The 21,588-nt window shown below is 36.6% G+C and overlaps 3 protein-coding genes across 7 annotated transcripts; 2 read left to right on the top strand and 1 right to left on the bottom strand.

The window, feature by feature from the left end:
* Nucleotides 1–411: 411 nt before the first annotated feature.
* Nucleotides 412–3,946, top strand: LOC147865720 (gamma-secretase subunit APH1-like protein). 3 transcript variants are annotated; one of them, XM_087316067.1, is made up of 7 exons: nt 412–584; nt 2,124–2,276; nt 2,387–2,472; nt 2,573–2,698; nt 3,115–3,242; nt 3,325–3,479; nt 3,573–3,946. In XM_087316067.1, coding segments are annotated over exons 1-7 (762 nt in total). In that variant the 5' UTR covers nt 412–471; the 3' UTR covers nt 3,574–3,946. The 3 variants fall into 3 exon arrangements, with proteins under 3 accessions (XP_087172193.1, XP_087172192.1, XP_087172194.1); XM_087316066.1 differs by having other exon boundaries at nt 3,325–3,946; XM_087316068.1 differs by lacking the exon at nt 2,124–2,276 and having other exon boundaries at nt 3,325–3,946.
* Nucleotides 3,947–6,507: 2,561 nt separating this feature from the next.
* LOC147865719 (uncharacterized) lies at nt 6,508–8,187 on the top strand. The gene has a single exon (XM_087316064.1). It carries the CDS (start codon nt 6,523–6,525, stop codon nt 8,065–8,067), a length of 1,545 nt encoding a protein of 514 aa, XP_087172190.1. The 5' UTR covers nt 6,508–6,522; the 3' UTR covers nt 8,068–8,187.
* A 474-nt stretch (nt 8,188–8,661) lies between these two features.
* On the bottom strand, nt 8,662–16,582 carry LOC147865718 (uncharacterized). 3 transcript variants are annotated; one of them, XR_015529431.1, is made up of 14 exons: nt 14,959–14,991; nt 14,386–14,559; nt 14,080–14,130; nt 13,653–13,736; nt 13,468–13,542; nt 13,328–13,381; nt 12,849–12,947; nt 12,386–12,424; nt 12,193–12,315; nt 12,011–12,088; nt 11,829–11,898; nt 11,423–11,470; nt 9,056–9,145; nt 8,662–8,965 (listed from the first exon to the last, which is right to left on the bottom strand). XR_015529431.1 is itself a non-coding variant. In XM_087316062.1 (14 exons), the coding sequence occupies exons 2-14, from the start codon at nt 14,557–14,559 to the stop codon at nt 8,851–8,853; spliced, it is 1,122 nt and encodes a 373-aa protein (XP_087172188.1). In that variant the 5' UTR covers nt 16,449–16,582; the 3' UTR covers nt 8,741–8,850. The 3 variants fall into 3 exon arrangements, 2 of the variants coding, with proteins under 2 accessions (XP_087172188.1, XP_087172189.1); XM_087316062.1 differs by lacking the exon at nt 14,959–14,991 and adding an exon at nt 16,449–16,582 and having other exon boundaries at nt 8,741–8,965; nt 11,829–11,920; XM_087316063.1 differs by lacking the exon at nt 14,959–14,991 and adding an exon at nt 16,449–16,575 and having other exon boundaries at nt 8,741–8,965; nt 11,829–11,920; nt 14,386–14,569.
* Between the last annotated feature and the right edge of the window lie 5,006 nt (nt 16,583–21,588).

Raw genomic sequence — 21,588 nt, 5'->3', positions numbered from 1 at the left:
AAATCATTTTTCTAGCCTTAGTAACTTTTCTTTCAACCAAAATTTCCAACGTTAGTAACTTACAATTCATGACGGAAAACACTACAACCTCATCTAAATTATCTTATGCTACCCAAAGATTTACATATTGAATGAGGAGAGTAGATTTGAAATCGATAATGGAATTGTGACCGAGTTCTTCTTTAATGCACGTGACATAAGTTTTTTTATTTTTACGAATGGCCCCAAGTCAATTGCCGTCTCTCAAAGTATATGCTCAATTATATGTGCTACTTACAACAATGATATATAGACTCATCTCATACATATCCTACAAAGTTTCTTCTCTTTGGGAGGAGGGGGCATTGGGGAAATAAGGACATGTGTAGGGGCATCCGTTGCAATTATGGAAAACCCATTCATGTTTGTTTCGGGAACATCTTCTCATTCTCTCGAGACGAAGGCGACCTTAAGGAAAGCAAAGTTCTAGCGATGGCGATCTCTGCTGGTATTGGCTATGCCTTGCTGGCCCTCGGACCTGCCCTCTCACTTTTCGTATCAGTCATTGCATTGAAGCCCTTCCTTGTCCTGACTGTTCTAGCCAGGTATGTTTTATGTTGATGATCGAGGAGGATGCCAGAAATAAGATCCTTACTTGCCCAATTGCTAAATCCATTTGGGTTTTCATGTAGCGATTTTAGGCATCGTTAATTGGGAATACTTTGTCACTTTTTCAGTGGATTTTTAGCTCAATGAGCCAGATTTTCAACCTATCCGTTGTGTAAGGTTGTGTTTGACTACCTTAGGTATTATTGTCTATGTTACAAACAGACGATTACAAATGGGTTCTTGTTTTATGGCCTCCAGAAAATACCACAACATGTAGAAGCTGAAAAGAAATTTGATTTGGTTGTTTTCTCACTGATCTTGCAGCCACCTTGTCTTGGAGGAGTTTCTGTTATGTCCAATGCCTTAGAGTGGTTATCTTGCCATAACATCCTCATGATTGCTCTGTCATGGCATGTTAATATATAAACGAATTTAACAGAGAGATATGAGATGACATAAAATATTATGTTACATCTCTAAAATGATTGAGATTGGGTAGTAAGATGGAGAAATAGAAAGTATGATGATATTTGATAATAACAAGGAAAAATAAAGGAACGAAAACAGTGTGTAGAGGAAATATATCTAGTCAAGAGGCCTGGTATAGTTCTACTAATTCATTGTGGAGATGCCTATCTGAGATCTACAAGAATATGAATGAAGGGAGATCACACTCGTTAAGTCATCTCAAAAAGGTTTTCATGGGTCTCTCTAGAATGACATCAGTATCCTTGTTTCAAATTTCCCACCTAAGAGTCCTCAATTAGCCAAGGGCCCAGGTGAAACACTGCCCTTGCTTTTACTCAGAAAAATAATGATGTACAATTGATGCACAGCATTTACAATGCTATATGGTGTGGCACATTCTGCTCTCCATACTGTAATCCCTCAGAAAAACCCAGTGATATGTTTCTTGGTTGGATCTTTGTGTATCCACCTCTCGCGGTGAGAGTCATTCTGGATGTTAGCATGGTGGTTTATATCGTAGCAGAAAAGACATAAAATTGAGGAAGTGAAGCACAGCCCTTGCTTTTACTTGGAAAAGTAATGATGGACAATCCACACACGATACAGCCACTATATACTACGCTTTTCAGTCAATCATTTTCTTGGTAACTCGATTTTCTAATGCATCTGTATGAGCAATGGAGGTAAAAAGGATTTTCTCTGAGCTATCTTGTATCAGATACCATTTCCTAGTATGATTTCCCAATCCTGTTGCAGGATATTTTCTCTGAGTAGGTAGATACCTATATGTAGGTACTTGGTCATGATGTCTCACATATGATCATCCCTTTATAAATCGCGATGCATCACTGGACCATCCATGGAATTCCCCACCTCACACTCCTGTGCTCTCTCATACATAGCTGACTCTGTTTTGAAGTTTTGAAGTTCTTTTGTCTGCTGCCAATGTATATAGTGTGGCACTAAAAGATCCCAACGGTTCATTGAGCTTCATAGAATAATTGACTAGATATTGTTTATCCTTTCCTTTTTCCACTGTTAATATGCTACATTTTTTGATATTACAGTGCTCTTGTGTGGCTAGTAAGTCTTATCATCTTGTCAGCTGTTTGGAGAGCATTCCTTCCGATAGAATCTTCTCCTGGATTGCTGTTCGTGCTACTGTTTACTTGTATTGCTTTCCAAGAAGCTGTTAGACCACTTTTCTGGAAACTCTACAAGTATGCACATGGTCTCTTTAAGTCCCAAGCTTAGCATTTCTTTTGTTGATGTTTTCTGTAAGAGTTTCATTTAATGTCTTAGAATTTCGTTTGCTTTCAAATATTGACAGGAAAGTGGAGATTTTCTTAAATCTGCTGGCTGCAAAAATGTTGAAGCCACAACTCCAGTTCACAGAAAAGATGCAGATCGCGCTTGGTAAACTAAAAACTTTATGCATTATATCATATTAGAGCTTGATCCCAGTCATAGATAAGATAAAAATAAACATCGGTCATTGGATAATTTGTCATTGCAGCTGGTGGTTTAGGACATGGAATAGCACATGCAGTTTTCTTCTGTCTAAGTCTTCTAACTCCTTCATTTGGACCAGCTACATACTATGTGGATTCCTGCAGTCAGATGCCTTTATTCATGGTGGCAGGTAGTTTCCCTTATTCCCTCTAAAATAGACGATTCATAAATGTAGAAAAGGGGCTTTATAACACATACTATGTCATTTATTTAGAGATATGGCTCAACAACTGTTTGGCTGCACATTTCTTAGTTTACATAAATGGAAGGCAATAATTATCTTCAGGTTTTTGTTAGTTTTACTATGTGATGGTCCAATTGTGAATGGAGACATAGATTCAAGCTTATGACTTAAAGTAATTTTATTACAGTTAGGTATGGGCACAAAGATCACTTTTCTCACATGCAACTTATACGAAACTTGCGAGTGAATTAGGCCTATAGTATTTATAGCATTCAACATTCTTGGTGGTGATTTGAGAGAGAGAGAGAGAGAGTGAATGATAGTATGATATATTGATTTGTTCCTCTGTTTAATTTTATCAGCACTCATATCACTAGCCTTCCTCGTGATTCACACCTTCTCCATGATTATTGCTTTCAACGGCTATGAAGATGGGAAGAAAAATCTCCAGTTGTTTCCTCCAGCATTGCACTTCACAGCCTCTTTTCTCGTGAGTCAGAAAGATGGGAAGGATTATGTGCTATGTGAGGTCTTCTTATTGGTTAACTATCTTGTTTATGTTTCTTATGCAGACACTTGTGAATCTTCTTCCTGGGGGTTGTGTTGCTGGAGTTCCATTGACTCTTTTGTGTGCATCTGCGGCTCTATTATATTGTGGAAAGGTTGTTTGGGATAAAACAGGGCAAGAAGTCATCACTTTAGGTGGACTTGACATAGTGTCATCATAGTATGTGGCTTTAAATTGCTGACAAAAAATGTTGTATCATAGTCAATCTATATAATCATAAGCATGCATCAGATCACTTGTCTTTTGTCTCAGGAGGTAGGTCCACATATCCGTAAAGATGGAAATCTAGAAAAGAAGAAACAAAAGATCTTCTTGAGTCCAAGAAATTTTCATATCTGGTGCCAAAGAGTGATGGTGGATATAGGGGTACAGGGATTCATGTTTGGGGAATGGAAAGTCTATCCATTTTCTAATTGGCTTGTTGCCTTGAAGGGATTTGTATAACAAAATCTTTTAATGATGTATAACAGGTGACCAGATCCTTACAAATATTACAAATGATTTCGTATTCTTCAAATGCAAGCCGAAAGATCAGCCATGCTGACACATTAAAATGTTGTAGTGGACCATCCAACTTTGATGGTCATAATATTGCTTTGATCTATATGGTAGATGAGGTTTATGGATGTTAATTTAGGAAATTTAGGTTCTTATCATATATAATTAGTGCATTACTCAAGTGTTTGCTGAAGATGAATTTTGCTCCAATGCTTCTTTCCTATAAGGTTGCTTAAAGATGCAGTCGGAGAGTTCTTAATTTAGGCTTTGGGTACAAGATTTGTGTCAATGAGGCGGGACACCTCACACATTTGTTTTTGCTTGAGATGATGATTCGGTCCAAGACGTCTTTTCCATACAGTTGCTTTAAGATGCAACCAGGGAGTTCTTAATTTAGGTGTTTGAATGTATTTGGGTACAAGTTGTATGTCAACAACGGTGTGGTATGCATCACATGTTTATTTTCGTTTGAGATGGAAGATTCATTTGAGCACATCTTTTCCTCAGGGTTGCATTAAGATGCAAGCAGGGGTTTTTAATTGAGGTTTTGGATGAATTTGGCTATAATTTTTGTGTCAATGGTGTGGGGCTGTATGCAACTTTTGTTTTGACTCGGGATGAAGATTTTGTTCCCATACCTTTTTTACATGTGGTTGCTTTAAGATGCAAGTGAAGTTTTTTGGATGAATTTGAGTACACGTGTTACTGGTGTTTGAGAATAATTTCAAGACCACATGAAAGTTGCTATCCGTGCTGAAGTGTGCAGTGCAGTATCTACAAGCCCTTAGCCAACTCATTAACAAATTGCCAAGGATCATGACTAAGATATTGGTTGAGACCGTAAGGATGCATTTGTGATTGTATGCACACTATGCCACTTGCCTAGAAGGCAATGGTAATAACCTAGAATCTAGGTCATTGTCACAACCAGGAGGAACCTCCTTATATGAGGTTTAGATTGAAAATTTTCATAGACATTTACCTATAACCACATTCAAGCTCATGATATTTTAGCATTAGAACTTTGGTCCATTTCCATAGTTCAAATACTACCCTCCATGATGTTAACACATCCACATTGAGCTATATTTCGGATCTAGGTATTGTAAGGAATCTTTGGATGATAAATAAATCAAGTAAATCTGAGTTCATGTTATGCCAACTCATATGCCTTGTCTACAATCATTTTAGCCTCACAAATGCTTTGTTTATTGGTTTTAGTAACTAAAACAAAAACATATATGAACTTATGGCTAAGAATGCATTGTTTATGATGTGCCCTCCATATTTTGTCACTGGTTGACCTATATATTAAAAGGAAAAATCATGCAAATGGGTTGTATGATATATTCTTATGGAAGTGATAGGAAAAAGGATACCATGCATGTAAACATTAACAAGTATGCAATTGGCAAGACTTCTAGCTGAAGATAGGCAGTCTTCTAAAACTATCATACAAGATCTACATATGGAGGGTGTACTTATGCCCTTGTTTCTTACGAGCCCTTTATTTGTACACATGCAAACACCCTAAATTATTCTACCATTGAAAATAGAGATATGCATGTGCATTTAACGTGCTTGTCTAGCTATACCAACTTAATGTTTTTAATTCCTTTTAATGTGGAAAGTCCTTATATTGTAGTGTACCAACTTAAAGTTTTTAATTCCTTTTAATGTGGAAAGTCCTTATATAGTGTGTATGTGTGATGCATATAAAGTTGAAAGGGTCCACATGAACTATTACAACCTTGGTTCAACGGAGGAATAATTTGCATCTAGGCCCATGAACATATTCTATACTACACAATAAACAATAACATGGCCATTCAACTTTTCATATTGAATTTGCGATAATTTGTTGGATTTTGGGGGTTGATGATTTTCAACTCTAATAAGGATTTATTTATGTACATACTAGATTTTGAACATTCTAGTATGTAACTGACTAGTCTTATAAGGATAAAGTTGAGAACCATGGACATGTTGATTAGCAAAACTCGAAGCTCCTCATTTCATGAAGATGGTGCAAATCACAAACCATCAAAGGCCTTTTAGGTCCAATATGCATGTTTGACCGAGAAGAGATCATTGAGAGATGAGCGCCAACCAACTTGAAGTTCATGTGGTTGTGCAAACGATGGTGAGGAAATAAAAAAAATGGCACGAATCTGTGTGTCAACTTGTGGGATGGGATTCCTAACGGCATGGGGTATTAAGTCTATTGTATTGTATTGTGTTGTTGTATTCTATTCTATTCTATTCTACTATATTGTTCTTGTCTTGTCTTGTCTTGTGTTGTATTGATTGTGGGTATACATAGTATGTATTCTATTCTGCGCTACTATAATGTAATGTAATGCAGTATTGTATTGTATTGTATTGTATTGTATTGTGTTGTATTTGTATTGTATTGTATTGTATTTGTATTGTATTGTATTGTACTGTATCTATGTCCATAGATAGGATGACCGATCTTGAAAATGGGCAAGGTTGGCAAGGAGCTCATTTGTGACATTGCGCATGACCAACACATTGGTGTTTAAGGGGAGAGAGCCTTGGCCCTAACACCAAGCCATCCATCACAATCATATGATTTGACAAAGTGTTTCTAGAAAAGGGTATCACACTTTTCTACCTAGTGCTGCCTTTCCTATTCTTCATCATAAACAAATACATAAATAGGCCCACAGGCACAAGAACCATGGCAAGCAAAGTCTTCTTGTTTTGCTACCTCAATCTTTTACCTGTCTCTCCTTCTCCTTCTCCTTCCTTCCTCCTTTGTATCTCAATCATGAGAACTCTCCCCATGGATCTTCTCCTTAGCATCCTCTCCTTCTTGCCCCTCATCAAGCTTTATCAGCTCCGCTTAGTCTCCAAGGCATGGAATTCTGTGCTCACATCACGTGAGCTATGGCACATATGGTCTTCCCATCAATCCCTTGTGCATCAGTCTTCTTCTGGACAGGATCATTCTCCATGGCTCCTCATGTCTGGACGGGATAAGAAAACTGAGGCAAGTCAAGATTTCTTTGTATACGTATGCAGCAACAGCACTGGTATGCATACACCACAGGCATGGTTACCACCGCCTGCACCAAAGTCGATTAAACCACCCTTCTACCCCGGTAAGTGGTTTTCGTTCCACCCCCTGGCCAATGATGGATACCACCAGCTCCACAACAACACCCTCATGAGTGCCGCCGGAAACCTAGTGTGTTTTCTTGATGCCCATGCCCGCGAAGAAGACTACCACGAGGTTCCGTCGGCGGCCAACAGGCCATGTGGACTCACATTGGTAGACATTAGCACTAGAGATGTTTGGTGGGTAGACTTGCCCCTTGATTTTGTTGGGCAAAAGTGGGACACAATCCTCAAGCTCGTCCGCACTAATCGTAACACATCTTGTGATGCCATCATCGGTGGTGGAGCATCATCATCGGGAAATGGGTACCGCATCATCCTCATGTCCTCTTTTTACTCTTGTGTGGACATCTACGATCCTAGGACCAAAGTGTGGCGCAAGGGACGCCCTATTAGAGAAGCCAAAGATGCCGACGTGCCCACCTTCCGTAAGGCCGATGTTTTCCACGTGGACATTGCATCCCCCAAGTGTGGCTACGTCTTCGGATATCATGTGGAACTTGATGCTTGGAGTAAGATCACTCTTAATCCATTGCCTCAATTGGCTCATGACTCCCATGTTTTTGTTACAAAATATAAGGATCGTCTTTTGCTCGCCTCTGCCCTCATGGAGTCTACCAGTATCAACCAAGGATTGGGAGGTCATCGCCATCGTCGAGAAAATGGATTTGGTGTATGGGAATTATTGTCTCGGTCTTTGATGTCATCAGCCATGTCATTGCCCCATGAGTCATCGTCCTTATTGTCGTCGTCATCTTCATATGATTGCCCTTTATCCTCATGCATGGACGTATCTTCAAATGGCCCTACATTAGCTCCAGTATCAATACTAGAAGCTCCTCACTTGTTTTCTATAGAAAATACCTCCTTGGAGACTAGTAGCAATATGTCCCCTAATAAAACATACAACTTCACGTTCATGGCATCTGAGAACATCATTTGCATGACCGGGGTGCTTCATGGGAAGGATGACAAATACATGAGCCCAATTATTTACGATATTTCAAGTAATTCATGGCACCAAATACCAAGCTATCATGATCATTCTGATTTCCTCGGCATTTGTGCATTCACACCGAAGTTCCAAACCTTGGCATCATTATAATCATTTCCATTGAAGCATGGAGATAATATATTAACAAGAAATTGTGATACTAAATTAAAAAATAGATACATGCATATATCAACCTTGACTATTCTAGTATTGACAATTGGCAGACTACATTGTAAAGAGTTTTCTTTAATTTTAAAGATGTAATCATTATTATTATTCCTTTTCTACTTCGACAAAATTCAATAGTAAAATAATGCATCTATTTTTTCCTTATCCATTACGTGCATTTTTTTTGTTTCATTTTATGGTTAAATAGAAATTTGATAGCATTGGCTTTCGTGCCCTCAAGATCATGTGGTAATTTTATAGCATTATTAGTTCTAGAAACTTGGACATTGTTGTCAAAAAATAGGTCATGTGTGGAATTCGAGGAATTTCTTAAAGCTTTTTGACCATTTGCCAACATTCTTCAAATATTCTTTGTGTGGGCCATATCTATTATGGCACACAAGCCACTTGAAGAGAGTTCAATTTCAATGTTACTCAATTCTCTGGACTTGTCTAAGTTTGACCTTCAATAACAATATCTTTTTGGCATCAAACTCTTTAAGATGTAAAGTTATTTGGCGCTTTATTCACTTGATGCATATAAATTACTGTTATTTTTGTCCAACCATGCACAATGTTTTTGTCCAAATATCTTTTTCGGTACAAAATTTACTCAATTCATAAAACAACACATCATATAAAGATGACTTGCTTGAAGCACTAAGTTTTTACATCTTCGTTCGTGTTTTGTTTAAACCACCAAACATGTCTAGCAGCTCAATATTTTCACATTTTATGCTGTTGCAACCAATCCCTCTCTGTGATTGGCCTTAATAATCCTCTGGTTCTCTCATGTCCAATTGTTGTATATGGACCTCCATAGTCATGACCCGGATAGACCCTGGTTCTCAAATTAATGAAATGTAAGAAGAATAGATATCAAAAATCTTCGTACTGAACAAGAAAAGGGCGTTGTGGTAAAGGGAAGCACCGTGTGTTGTCTGGTAGACTTGCAAGTTTCTTTTGTAAGCTTACATACATTGCTTTTGTATCGCAATCTGGCAAATCTAGCCTCCCACAACTGTCAGAAAGAATCCACGATTAAATGAATTTAGGTAATTTATATAACTAAAATACGTTCTGCCAATCTTTATTGTAACTTGTAAAACACCCTCTCTAGCATGAAGGGAACATCATGGAGTCTGCATCATACCTCATTACATTCTTCACCATTGCACCTATCCCTATTAAGCTAATCATGTTTGTTTGTCTTTCTCCTTCACTAGAGCTTCCATCTCTCTCACACGCATATTGCATACACCCTGCACCCCACCATACACTTGACCCACGAGGTAGCTGATATAATCTCAGCTGAGGTTTGACCAGGGGATTTGCCTACTTTACTCACATCAATGTACAAACTCACCACACAAATAACATTTGTTCTCCACAAATCCACCATCTCCTTCCCACACAATATTCGCACAAGACATATCCTTCCCCTAAAACTATGCCCCAAAACCAACCGCATGTTATGAGAATTCAGAAAGCACTACAAGAGACTAGAGTGAGGCTAGACAAAGATGAAGAATATTGCAGTTGGCAGAATAAAAGCTTGATCTCTATCACCTACTCATGAGAATGGCTAACACTACAAACTGGAGTGATGGATATATGATGCTTGAGTCGTATATCTTGTGCTATAAAGGTATAAACTGGTGCACCCTCAAAGAGCCTTGACGGACTATGCATATCAAGGACCCACTAGCATGGACTGATTAAGGAGACGGCAATATGACGTTTCCTCTGAAGCCCCTGATACCTCTACCACTGAAGCCATGACATCCAACTCTGCATTCATCACTCCACGCATGGAAGTCAGAGATATTCATTACTTGCAGCATGGTAAGTCCATCTATCACATTCTCATATAGCACTACTGAGTGAGCACCTCATGTACGTAGCCAACACTAAAGACCCATACATAGCACACCTTTTCAACTAGGCTGTGGTGGTGGGTTGCCAAGAGAAGTGGACAAGGCATGGTTCTGTATATTCATAAATCTGGTGAAAGTATAGATTCAGTCTAACTATAGAAGAGTGTGGTTTTCTTTTTTCTTGTTTTTGGCGGGGGGAAGGGGGGTCTGGGAGCTAGGGCCAGAAAGGCATTATACAAGCATTTTCTACCATCAATAACATCTTTGTTCTGTGTTGCCTCATTGGTGGGGCGGGCAGAGGCATGGAACAAGTACCCACATTTTGCTGCAAAGCTTCTAATACAGACCGGATCATGAGGATCTTCCAGAACATCAGATGATTGGGGTATTATTCAAGATAAATTGGACAGTGTATGCTCTGTACAAGAAAGTGAATGGCAAGTGTTGGGACCCGAAGGCCTATCAACGCTAATTACTAGCACCATCAGTTTGAAGCAAGGGTGCACAACTTTTTGGATTCTATGTTGATGATCTCAGACCATATACTGAATGCAGAAGGAGAGAGTAAAGACCTTGGGGTTGGTCTAGGGTATATAATGCTTACTGATAACGTCTTGATTTTAGAGCTGCAGGTTAGTCTTCAAAGCCACCTCATGGCTAGTGGTAAGTTTTGCACCCAGCAAAGGCTTACAGTGAACTTTGGAGAGACCAAGGTTAACAATTTTTCGCGCCTTCAGACCTGTCAGGTGAATGGTACTTGCAGCTCAAGAAAGAGTGATCTGGAGTACATATAAGACTCCCTAGATTCTTAAGCAATAGGTCATGGTCACTTCATGCTTGAGATACAGTGGCATTGTTAGATACCACAGCCTTCTCTATGGGAGCAGACAATTATCAATTGCAAATTTCTTTCAAAGTGTGACATCACCCCAGTTACATATGACTAGGTCACCTCATAGCAAGTGCGGACATATTAGAGGCAAGAGAAAACCACCAGCTCCAGGGCAAAGGGGCCCCAGACTCCATCATAGAGAAATCAGGAGATCAAATCCCAAAATTCCCATGGTGCCTCCAAGTAGATAGCCCAGATGGGCACAACCCCTGTGGCATTCATGCAACCCCCTCTCCCCCCCAAATCACACTCACCCAAGTATTTTCATTCTACACTCTTTGATTACTAAAGGCTGGAGTTAACTATAGTTTAGAGGCATTGCATCATTACACTGCACTCTAGAGTCGTTCTAGCCTGAGCATATAGGCATTAGCTAGATAGGAGATCATATCAGCATCTCACATTCCATTGCTATCATTCTTGTACCATTTCCGATTTTGCAAACCTTTGTACATATTATATGCCTCAGACCAATTTTGAACATTGACAAAATACCTTTCTTTTCTCAGACATAAAATGGTATCCTCACCTTCCAATAAAAAGTGTATCTCCAGAAAGTAAATAATCTTGAGAAGGTCTACAACACATAATAAAAAGAAGTAAAAGTTAGTGAAGTTACAATATGCATTACTACAAATAAGTACAGATTATTAGAAAGTGCAAAAAAGTTCCATTTGTTAAAACTTCACAAGATAGATAGGCAAAACGACATGCACAACTCTAAAGGTTTTTTAATCTGTTATCAATGAACCTTACACTTTGTACTGCATCAAAAATATGAAATTCCTAAAAGACTATAGTTTTCGTTCATGGAAATCAGCAATATCAGATCAGAGTGTTTTAAGTCAAGGTTCTTAAGACCATATTTGATAAGAATGCATGAACATGTTGACTTTTCTGAACAGGATTAATTTTACTTTTTTTATGATCATTACCTAGAAATGAGCAGACATTGACTTCCAGGAGTATGCCCAGGTGTATGAATAAATTGCAGCTGTATAGAGCCTACAGATATGATAGCAGAGTCCTGTTAATAGTAACAAAGTTATTAAGTTCTAGAGGTTAAGTCATTCTTCATTTTTCATAAACTGTCCAAAAAATACACAATTCGAGTTACTTCAAGTTCTATGATGACATTGCTTGGAACACCATTATTCTTCCTCACACTAGCTGCATCCAACTTATTGATGTAGACCTAGAATGATTTTTGTCCAAATGGATACCCAATTCATTTTAGCATTAACCTAACCTAATTTGTTTTAGCATAAACCACACAATTCATTTTTGTATAAACCTTACAGGAAGATTCTCTTCAGTAGCAAATTCTCGTACACCAGGGACTTTGATTCCCAAGGCATCAAAAGGTGGGGGTGGGGTACCCCCAGTATGATCGAAATGATAATGTGTTACAACAGCTCCCACCTGTTCAGATTTATTTATAATGAGCTTTCTAAAGTAATTGAGTAGAACATTGTACACAATATATGCTTACAATCTTCACGGAGTCCTGAGCTGCAAATTTTCGAATTCCCTGTTCAAAAGCAGAAGCATATAGTGTCTACAGCTATCACCATCACAGAGTGTGGAAATTTTTATTCTCATAGGAACTATAATTTATTCAACAGAAGTAGAAAATAAACTCGACTAGTTTTGGCATATATATATATATACTCACTTCACAGAATGCAATGAATTTGACATAATTGTCCCTGACAAGCTGATATATAATTATTGAAAGCAAAACCCCTCTCTAGATTTATAACAAATTAAAGTTGAAGCTAATATCTTATTATTAAATATTAAATGTCATAAGTAGAATTGATCTGCACACAATCATCACTGCAGTTTGCAGTCTTAAAAAATTATGAGATGAAATGTTGTTCAAGTTGGATTCTCTAAAGACCATTTTAAATCATAATATATTAATGGAAAATGATGGTATGAAAAGCACACACCTTGACATCCCATGCTGCATCTACCACAACCACTTCACGTGTTTTGGCATCTCCAACAAGATATACAAAGTTTTTCATCTGTTCCGCACTGCTAAAAATCTGTCAAATTTGTTCAAGTCATGTGACAAATCTCTTCATTTAAGGGAAGTATCTCATTATAGCTAAATTGCAAGATAAAAGAATCCTCTGTACATTAGTCAGTGATTAGGAAATGCCGGAATATGATGTTAACATGTGTGATCAATTATAATAGTTGACTGCAAGCAGCTTTTTAGAGGTAAAAAAGATATCCTTATGGAGTTTGAATCGAGCTAAGAATGGCAGATCAAGATATCCATTGGCATGCCAAAGGGTTTTGATGACCACAACATATAAATTTAGAATGTCACAGTCTCCATAGTCCAAAAGTACACCTTTTTTTTACTTTGTCTCAAACATTTATCAATTTATCTAGGAAGCCAGTAGTTTGAAGAAAAAACCTGTCGTTCTATAATATCCGAAGGGTTCAGACAAAAGTCACGACCTGGAAACAGCTGTATCAAGAATCCACAAAAACAAATATGAACATATAGCAAACCTAGTAACCAAGAAAGGGGGAAGTCAACATAGATCAAAGAACCTGGCGGAAGTAGAACCCATCTATTGCTTCACGTGTCAAGATGATGCGTCTTTTAATAGTTTGATCATCTGGAGACTGACAATGTTAAATAAATTATGACACGAAATTAATGAGTCTAATATTGTGTAAAAAAACATTTTAATTTAAAGTTTGGAAAGAACAGTTTATATTATTAAGATCCTGACCAACATAGATGCTTTTTCATATGATTTCTCTGCATTTGCATAATCTCGTAAAGCAAAATATGCTTCAGCACATCTGAAGTGACCCTAGAAGGAAAGATGGCATTTAAATAAATAAAAACCAGATGTAAGAAATAAACACAAGAAGCATTAAACAAATCACAAATGAACTTACCCAAAAGAAAAAAGCAACATTATTAAAGTAAATGCATGACAACGTCTAAACGTAGTAATGAATAATTGAGATTACTGTTATATGAAGATGCATAAATTAAATTTATGTCACTATTGAAGTACTCTGAAATTTTGAGAAAATTTCCATTCTCCTCTATTTTGTGTAGGAGCAAACGCTACAAGATATTACTTGTATCCTCCGCACACATGTGTAGTTTATTGAAAATTCTCAAGAAAGCTATTTCTAAAGACATACCTTACTCCAATCTGGCTTTAATGCAATACATTTACTTGCTTCCTCCAGGGCCTGCAGCATCAAGTGTTTTAATGGAAACTTCATAGGAACTCAAATTATAAGTGATGAACTGGCCATATCTTTTTCCGATAGCACATATAATTGAGAAAATTAGCATGACTTGGCCATAAATTGCCAAAAGGACAAATTAAAGGGATAAATTGACCAAATGTCGGCCAAGGGTATTTGGGGATATGAAAAAACAAAAGATGATTTCAGAGTTTTTCCCAACTATAAATATCTTAGACTCTTGCATATGATGCTGACCTTTGAGAATTCTCCAAGCTTGAGATGTGCAAATGAACAATTGCTATGCAAAGCAACAATATCATCCACTTTGTCCTCATCTGCTGAACTGATGGCTTGTCTGTAAAAATCAATTGCGGACAAATAATCTCCTTTTCGAACAGCTTCATTCCCAGATGCTTTGAGGGCATCCATCTGTGAGTTACTTAGGATAATTAGAAGAGCTAAACATATTCAAATCGCGAAAGGATTGAGAAATAAAAATATGCTACAGATAAAATTTCTGTGACCATGGAAGCACACAAGCGATTACTTTAATAAGCCCAATTTTGGCACTACCCCTACAGGTTTTAACCAAGTGGAGGGTTCCAAAGCATATTTTGGTAGTTAGGGGATGTTAGACTTTAGAAACAACAAATCTTGAATAGGGGAATAAATATTCAGTATTGTAGCTACCAAACGTCAACCAGTTCATCAATTGAACTTGTTAAGATTAATGCTTTTATTGCATTTTTTTTCTTGGTCTCAATTTCTAGCAAGGAATTTATTATATATAGATAGATAGATAGATAGATAGATATCTTAATCAGCTACCTTGCCCAGTTCTTCCATGAAAACATATGAAGCCACACTTCCCTGATTCAAAAGAGTGTGGAATCTATAATTCTTTACATGATGATTAGGTAATTGTTCAAATCTCCAGAGCTCAAAATTTTACAGAAAAACACTTTAGTTTACTTCCAAAGGTTCCTCAGAAAAATTCATTCATACAGATTAGACATTTACCAATTATTACTGTCATTGATCAAGAATGCATAACAAGTTTTTCCAAATCCCTTTTGATTTTTTTATTCCTTCTGAAACATACCTATCTGAATGTACTCCTCCTTGTTCCATAGTCAGAAACCTTTAGAAACTGTAACGGCCTCAAAAATTAAATGTTTTTTATAAGATTCATGCTATTATGAGTTCAACAAAGACCTTACTATCATTTGCCCTGAAACTTCTCAAATGCTCGGTGAAAAAAACGCTCTAAGAGTATACTTACTGAAGTTGGGAAATTTAGTGCGAAAGGCAATTCATTTTCTGCTCTAAATGAAACCAAAACAAAATTCAAAGCTTCCAAGAGGAAACTCAAAGAAATACCCCAGGTTGAAGAAACTATATATAAATATTAAACTTTGTAGCGATAACTTGGAGTATATACAAAGCAATTGAGGTCCATACTGATTTTGAAACTTCATGATTGAATGCAAAGTTTCATGCCAAATGAAGCTTTGCAGTGTGTTAATTTGAGGCCCAATTTGGGCATGAAATGAAGTTTGAAATCTTTCCATATGTTGCAAAAATGAAACTCAAACAAATGCCCAAGGTTGCAAACTCTATATATAAATATTAACTTATGTATTAAAGAAAAAATAAAATTTTGGATGTACATATTCAAATTTGAGGCCTCACAACTGAATATAAAATTTTATGTAAGTAAAATTCTACCTTGAGCTTCAAATTTAATGCATTTTAAGGCACTGATTATATATGAATTATCTCCAATGTAAACCAAAATATATCCTTAATGACCAAAAAACAATAATCATTGATCTAAATCAAACCTACCCGTTTCTTACAAATGCCTCTAGGTCAGTCATCATCAGTCTAAATGAAATTTATTTTCATAATGGAAATCAATTACTAATCTCAAGAGTAAATCAAAGTCTGTCCTTTTTTCTTCAAAATGGCTACCAATCACTTATCCTCATTCGAAATAAATTCTATCCATTTCTTCCAATATTCGCCATTCTAAATCCAAATCTGCCCTTTCTTCAAATTTTCTATAAATTCATAATCACCGGTCTAAATTTGAAATTTACCATTTCTTTCCAAAATGCTATAAATCAATAACTACTCATTCTTCCAAAAATCCTTCCAGCTTCTAAAACGAAAAACATCACTCTCCTTTCATAGAAAATGAATTCACTCCATTTGATCTTCCTCAACAACAAATTCATGATACCAGGGAGGGAAACGTGTAAAACATTCCGACGCACTTGACCGAAATCGATGATCTATCAAATGAGAACGCATACCTTTCTTCTCTTCTGCTAGGTTTACGCAGAAGGGCTTAAAGAAGACGCGTGGAGCATAAGAGAGTGACAGAAACTATGAAAAATGCCACGCTACTTGTGCACAACTCCAAAAATGCCCCACCGGTTTTCCATAATTCCTAAAATACCCCTGTCGATTGTCATCATTCCTAGACATGCACTCTTTCAAATCACTGGATATCCACCTTGTGATGGCTAATCTTTAAGATCTATAGTTTACGGAATAACTTAACTCTTTCACGACTAGATTTTCAAGTTTTTGAAAATTAATCATCAAATTACATGCATTTTCCAATTTATGTAACTGTGAAAATGCCCTTCGTGTCTAGCAATATCCCATCCTGTGATTATTAATCAAGTAGAGATTTGCAAGAACACCAAATTTTAGGTCTTCTATGAGATTCAAGTTTTTTGAAAGTTAATCAATTTGATTGATCAAAAGAAGAAGAGCATTTGCGCATTATTGATTATCTATCTTTCGACTAATTTTGAGGCTTGACATTATGAAGTCAAGATGCATGTTAATGGGTAATTGAAACATAAGGATAGGATAGAGAGCAATTCATTGTTTTCCCTCCTAAAAGTAATTCCTTTGTATCAACCTAGGGCAACGGTTCGATGATTTGTGATTCCATATGTTTACAACCTTTACTTTATTTATTCTAACATGCATATTGGTTTCAACAATCCAAGTTTTGTGGAGGATCCAAGTGTATACAGTATACGTACAATGGAGTGGATTTGGTTAGATACGAGTCATGTATCGTGTGCAAGAAGGAGACAGATAAACAAAGACAAACTAACTAATACTGAATATACCAAAGGAAATAACTTATATCCATAAATGGGGACCATGATAAGATCATTCTTAATCAAATGTTAGTATGATCTACATAATAAACTATAATAGATTTGTACACACAAGAATGGGGTGTCCACCTTCTCATTATCTTGTAATTGCTTTCTTGTTACCTTGTAACTACTTCCTTGTTGCTTTCCACGATGAGAGTTATTAGGATATGAGATCTCCTTACATTGAATGCAACACATGTTCTCTTTGCATATAAGAAGGGTGTTTACATTCTTTTAATTAAAGGAATGATCAACATGGGGTCATTAATGCACATATGTACCATACCATACTTGTTCATAACAATTTGAATGGTTGAGCTTGTCACTTTCAACATTTATGAATTGTGAGTTGTGACCCATGGAACTCCTTGTCAAAGGAAGGGGGAAAATTATCAAGTCATTCTAAATCATTGCCACTCATTGACTACAAATGTTTTTGCATTGCACTATTTGAAAATAACATGTTACAAAAGAGCTTGATAACAATCTTTAAGAGGATGGACAAAATGTTTGCTATGTTGAACGAATGATGAGAGCCTAGAGAAGGACAACAATTCAAAAGAAGAGACGATAAGGAATGTAGATACTTTTATTTCGAATGCGTTTATGGATTATAACTAGAACAAGTTTATTGAGGATTTGAATAACACTATAGTTGCAGAATAGGTAGTGGTTTAGATACAGGCTACAACCATAGATTGACACATGCGTGATATTCTCCATGCGCAATATTCTCAATATTCGAGAATACAAAATGGCCCCAAGAATATTAAAAAACCATTCGTTTTGTAAAATAAATATAAAAATTTATTTATTTATTTAAATAAATGTATTTCACCGAAAAAAAACAATTATTCATTAATAGATTATAGTGTCAAGAGAGTTTATGAAACTTATTTTAATTAATTAATTTTTTTTAAACAAATATGATTAGTATGAACTTTGAAGATATGATTAGTTTGAAGTACCATTTTTAATGTCAAGATAAAAATATTCATAAATTTTGAGGAAATAAAAAATGAGAAATTAATGAGCCTTTATTTTATTTATTGTATTTATTAAAAATAAAACGACTATACATTTATTATAAAAATTTAGTAGTGTGAGGTCCCAAAGTCCCTCTTTTATTATCCCTATTTATTGTTAAGTTCCTTTTCTTTTATCTTAGGATTTTGTTTTTTTTTGGGGGGTGGGGGGGGGATACTTGACTACCCATTCGTATTCGTATTCGTTTGCATTCGAATGGAAACCCCACGAATGCGAATATGTCAATCTATGGCTACAAGAGCCTACAACAAATGTGTTGGTCTGTCAACAAGTGTGCAAACACCTAGAAGGCCATAAAATATATATTAAGTAGAGGGTAGGTGTAAAACGGGAAAATAAAGACTCCTTAAACAAGAAGAGTGTCAAACTTTGGAGTTGAAAGTGATTGATAGTGAATTGACAAACATATACAACTTTAAAGCCAATTGTTGAGATCACAACCCTCAAAACAATATACAATTATAATGTGATTCCTTTTGCAAATTATCTTTTGTATCATTACCTAGTAAATATTTATTATATTTTTCTACCTCTCCGTGTTTCTAATTTAAGTAACACTGAAGTGATTATTTAGCGATAAAGGTATTGTTCAATTATCAATAAGCATACAATCAAGGTCGTGGTCGTTTATATTAAACACATGCAATAATTGAATTCTAACCACACAAGACAACACATTATCAAACTCAACGTAAGTATACGTTACCAAAGCCATGACCTGATGAAGTGCATTTTATGCATTGAGAGGCACAAAATACATGGATAAGAGCAAATCCTTGGGAAAAACACTTCTTGCGTGTCACATATAAGGAATTTATTTGAGTGGACTAACTAGTGATTTTGGTCAATGTTGTGTGTGCAAATACATAGGCTCAAAGAGACACAAGCAAAAGGTCAACACATAATAGTTAAAAGTCATGAGATTAACCAAAAATGGGCCAAATAACGCTTGGTGAGTCGTGACCAGGATAGACTTGCTTCCACATAATAGTGGAAAGCAATGCACATTTGACAACTTTAACAAAATTACCTTTTCCCAACTAACCACTAGCTTGTTGGTTGACATGGACATTGACAAATATCTACTAGGTATCAAACAACCTCCGTGAATCCTTTGTCTTGGATGAGGACAAGCTCCTTAGTGAGCCTATCGATGCTACTGTGGGTTTACTCCTTAACCACTCATCACCTCAACGAAATCAAACAACTCACCTAGAGGTTGAGAAATTACCAAATGCCTCGCTTTAACTTCCCTCCTCACCAGCATCTTATCGTCGTAACAATCTAAGCTTAAGATTCCATACCCTTATTACAAATTTTGTGAAGGCACAAACCCCAAAAAGTTTTTGTGAACCACTAGATGTTTTCGTACAACTATCCATTTTGTTTGAGAAAAGAACCGTCACAAATATCTACTCAATATCAAACAACTTTCTTGAATCCCTTATCCTGAATGAAGACAACATTTGCCGCATGTCTAGTGATTATGTTGTGGGTTCACTCCTTGATTGATTGTCACTTCTATAGAATCAAACAACTCGCCCAATGGCCAATAAATTACAAATAGAATCACTCCAACTTCCCTCCTCCCCACCATTTTACTTTCGTATAGAATTTAACGAAGTTTGGATCTATCTATCTAATCTCTTAGCAATCTTACCGAGCTCAAGGTGTCATATCCTTGTCGCCTATTTTGGAACCACCTTCCCAACACCTCAATGGTGTTTGACACAAGCTCTATAAGATAATGGAGTTTGGCCCCTCCTTTGTTGACTACGTGTCAAGTTGGTAAATTCAAATCCCATTTAGTCATTTCCCCACCTTTGACAATCTCCATGCCACCTTCTATTGCATGTTCAATTGGACACTCTCAATTGAAAAAAAAAACGATTTTACATGGCATGCAAAATTCTACATGAATCTTGCAATCAAGAACTTTAGAAACATTAGATCTTCATGAACATCAAAAGGCTTGTGACTATCAAAAATCCCCAATGTCAGCTCCATAAGATTGTGCTGGACACATACCCTAGGATGCTTGCCATAACCTAATATGATTGATTATTCCAAAAGTCACCTAAGACCCCATCCTTATCACACCAACCCCACAAAAATGCAATACTTTTGTTGCAATGGCTTTGGGAGTTTCATAAATCAATGACCATTGCATTATACCAACCTTATAAAGGTAATTGTCTTGTGCCAACTTCATTGGGACCACCACAAAAAAAACTCCTTCCATTAGTTATAAAATTTTATAGATGCGAATGTTATATAGAAATCCAAATAGGGATGCGATAGTTCCATCTTATATGGAGGCCCAATGACTCAAGAAAGGAAGAGGATGACCATTGTTGGATGAAGGCTAGTTGTTGTCTTTCGACTCCATCGGATCTGCCAGTGAGGTCATCGTATTGGCTCTACCACTACAAGAGTTAACACTATTAACATGTACACTAACACATCTACACTTAGTACATACACATAACCTTGCACGCATATGCCTACATAAAACAAACATACTTACCCACACATTTGCACATGTAAACATTGCGACACATATTGTCACGATACAGTGACACAAAATACATAGTTGATGATGATTGAACATGCAACCTCACATCAAGAAGATGTCATGCTCAACCATTTTCATATGACAGGTATTTGTATATAACGTACTTGATCTAGAAATACTCTCTTGTGACATACCTCTAGTCTAAAAGTTTTAGAATATGAATGTTCTAGAGGGTTCTAGAATATTCTAATGCATGTACTTCAACTCATTGTATAAATATGTGTAATCTCCTCGGTCCATTTCAAGGGACTCAACACCAGTCATTGACACATCAATCTAGTATTCTCATTTCATGTCACATTGTCTCTGTGATCTTCATATTTGTCTTCATGCTCTCTAGTTAATCCTCACTTCCTAAGTTCATAGTCTCATCACTCACAACTTTTAGAGCTCCTAGCCTCGTCACTTCCAGTTCCACGGTCGTAACCTTATTGGTCTTAGCCTCGTCATCCTTGCTTCGTCATAGTCCATGGTTGGTGTGTGCTTGACGCATACTTATCAAGGCAAATAAATAAAAATGATAGCCAACAAGTTTATATAATATTATAGTCAATTGGCAAGATGGCAACCTATTAAGCATGTATAAAATATCTCGTGATTTATCCATAAGATTGTAAATTATCTTCTAAATCATTACCAAGCAAATCT

This window comes from Azolla caroliniana, unplaced genomic scaffold (assembly GCF_043228905.1).
Source record: "Azolla caroliniana isolate FFs.n. ecotype wild unplaced genomic scaffold, voAzoCaro1.0.p SCAF_3, whole genome shotgun sequence".
Lineage (NCBI taxonomy): Eukaryota > Viridiplantae > Streptophyta > Polypodiopsida > Salviniales > Salviniaceae > Azolla > Azolla caroliniana.
This window is presented reverse-complemented; position numbering and strand designations above follow the sequence as displayed.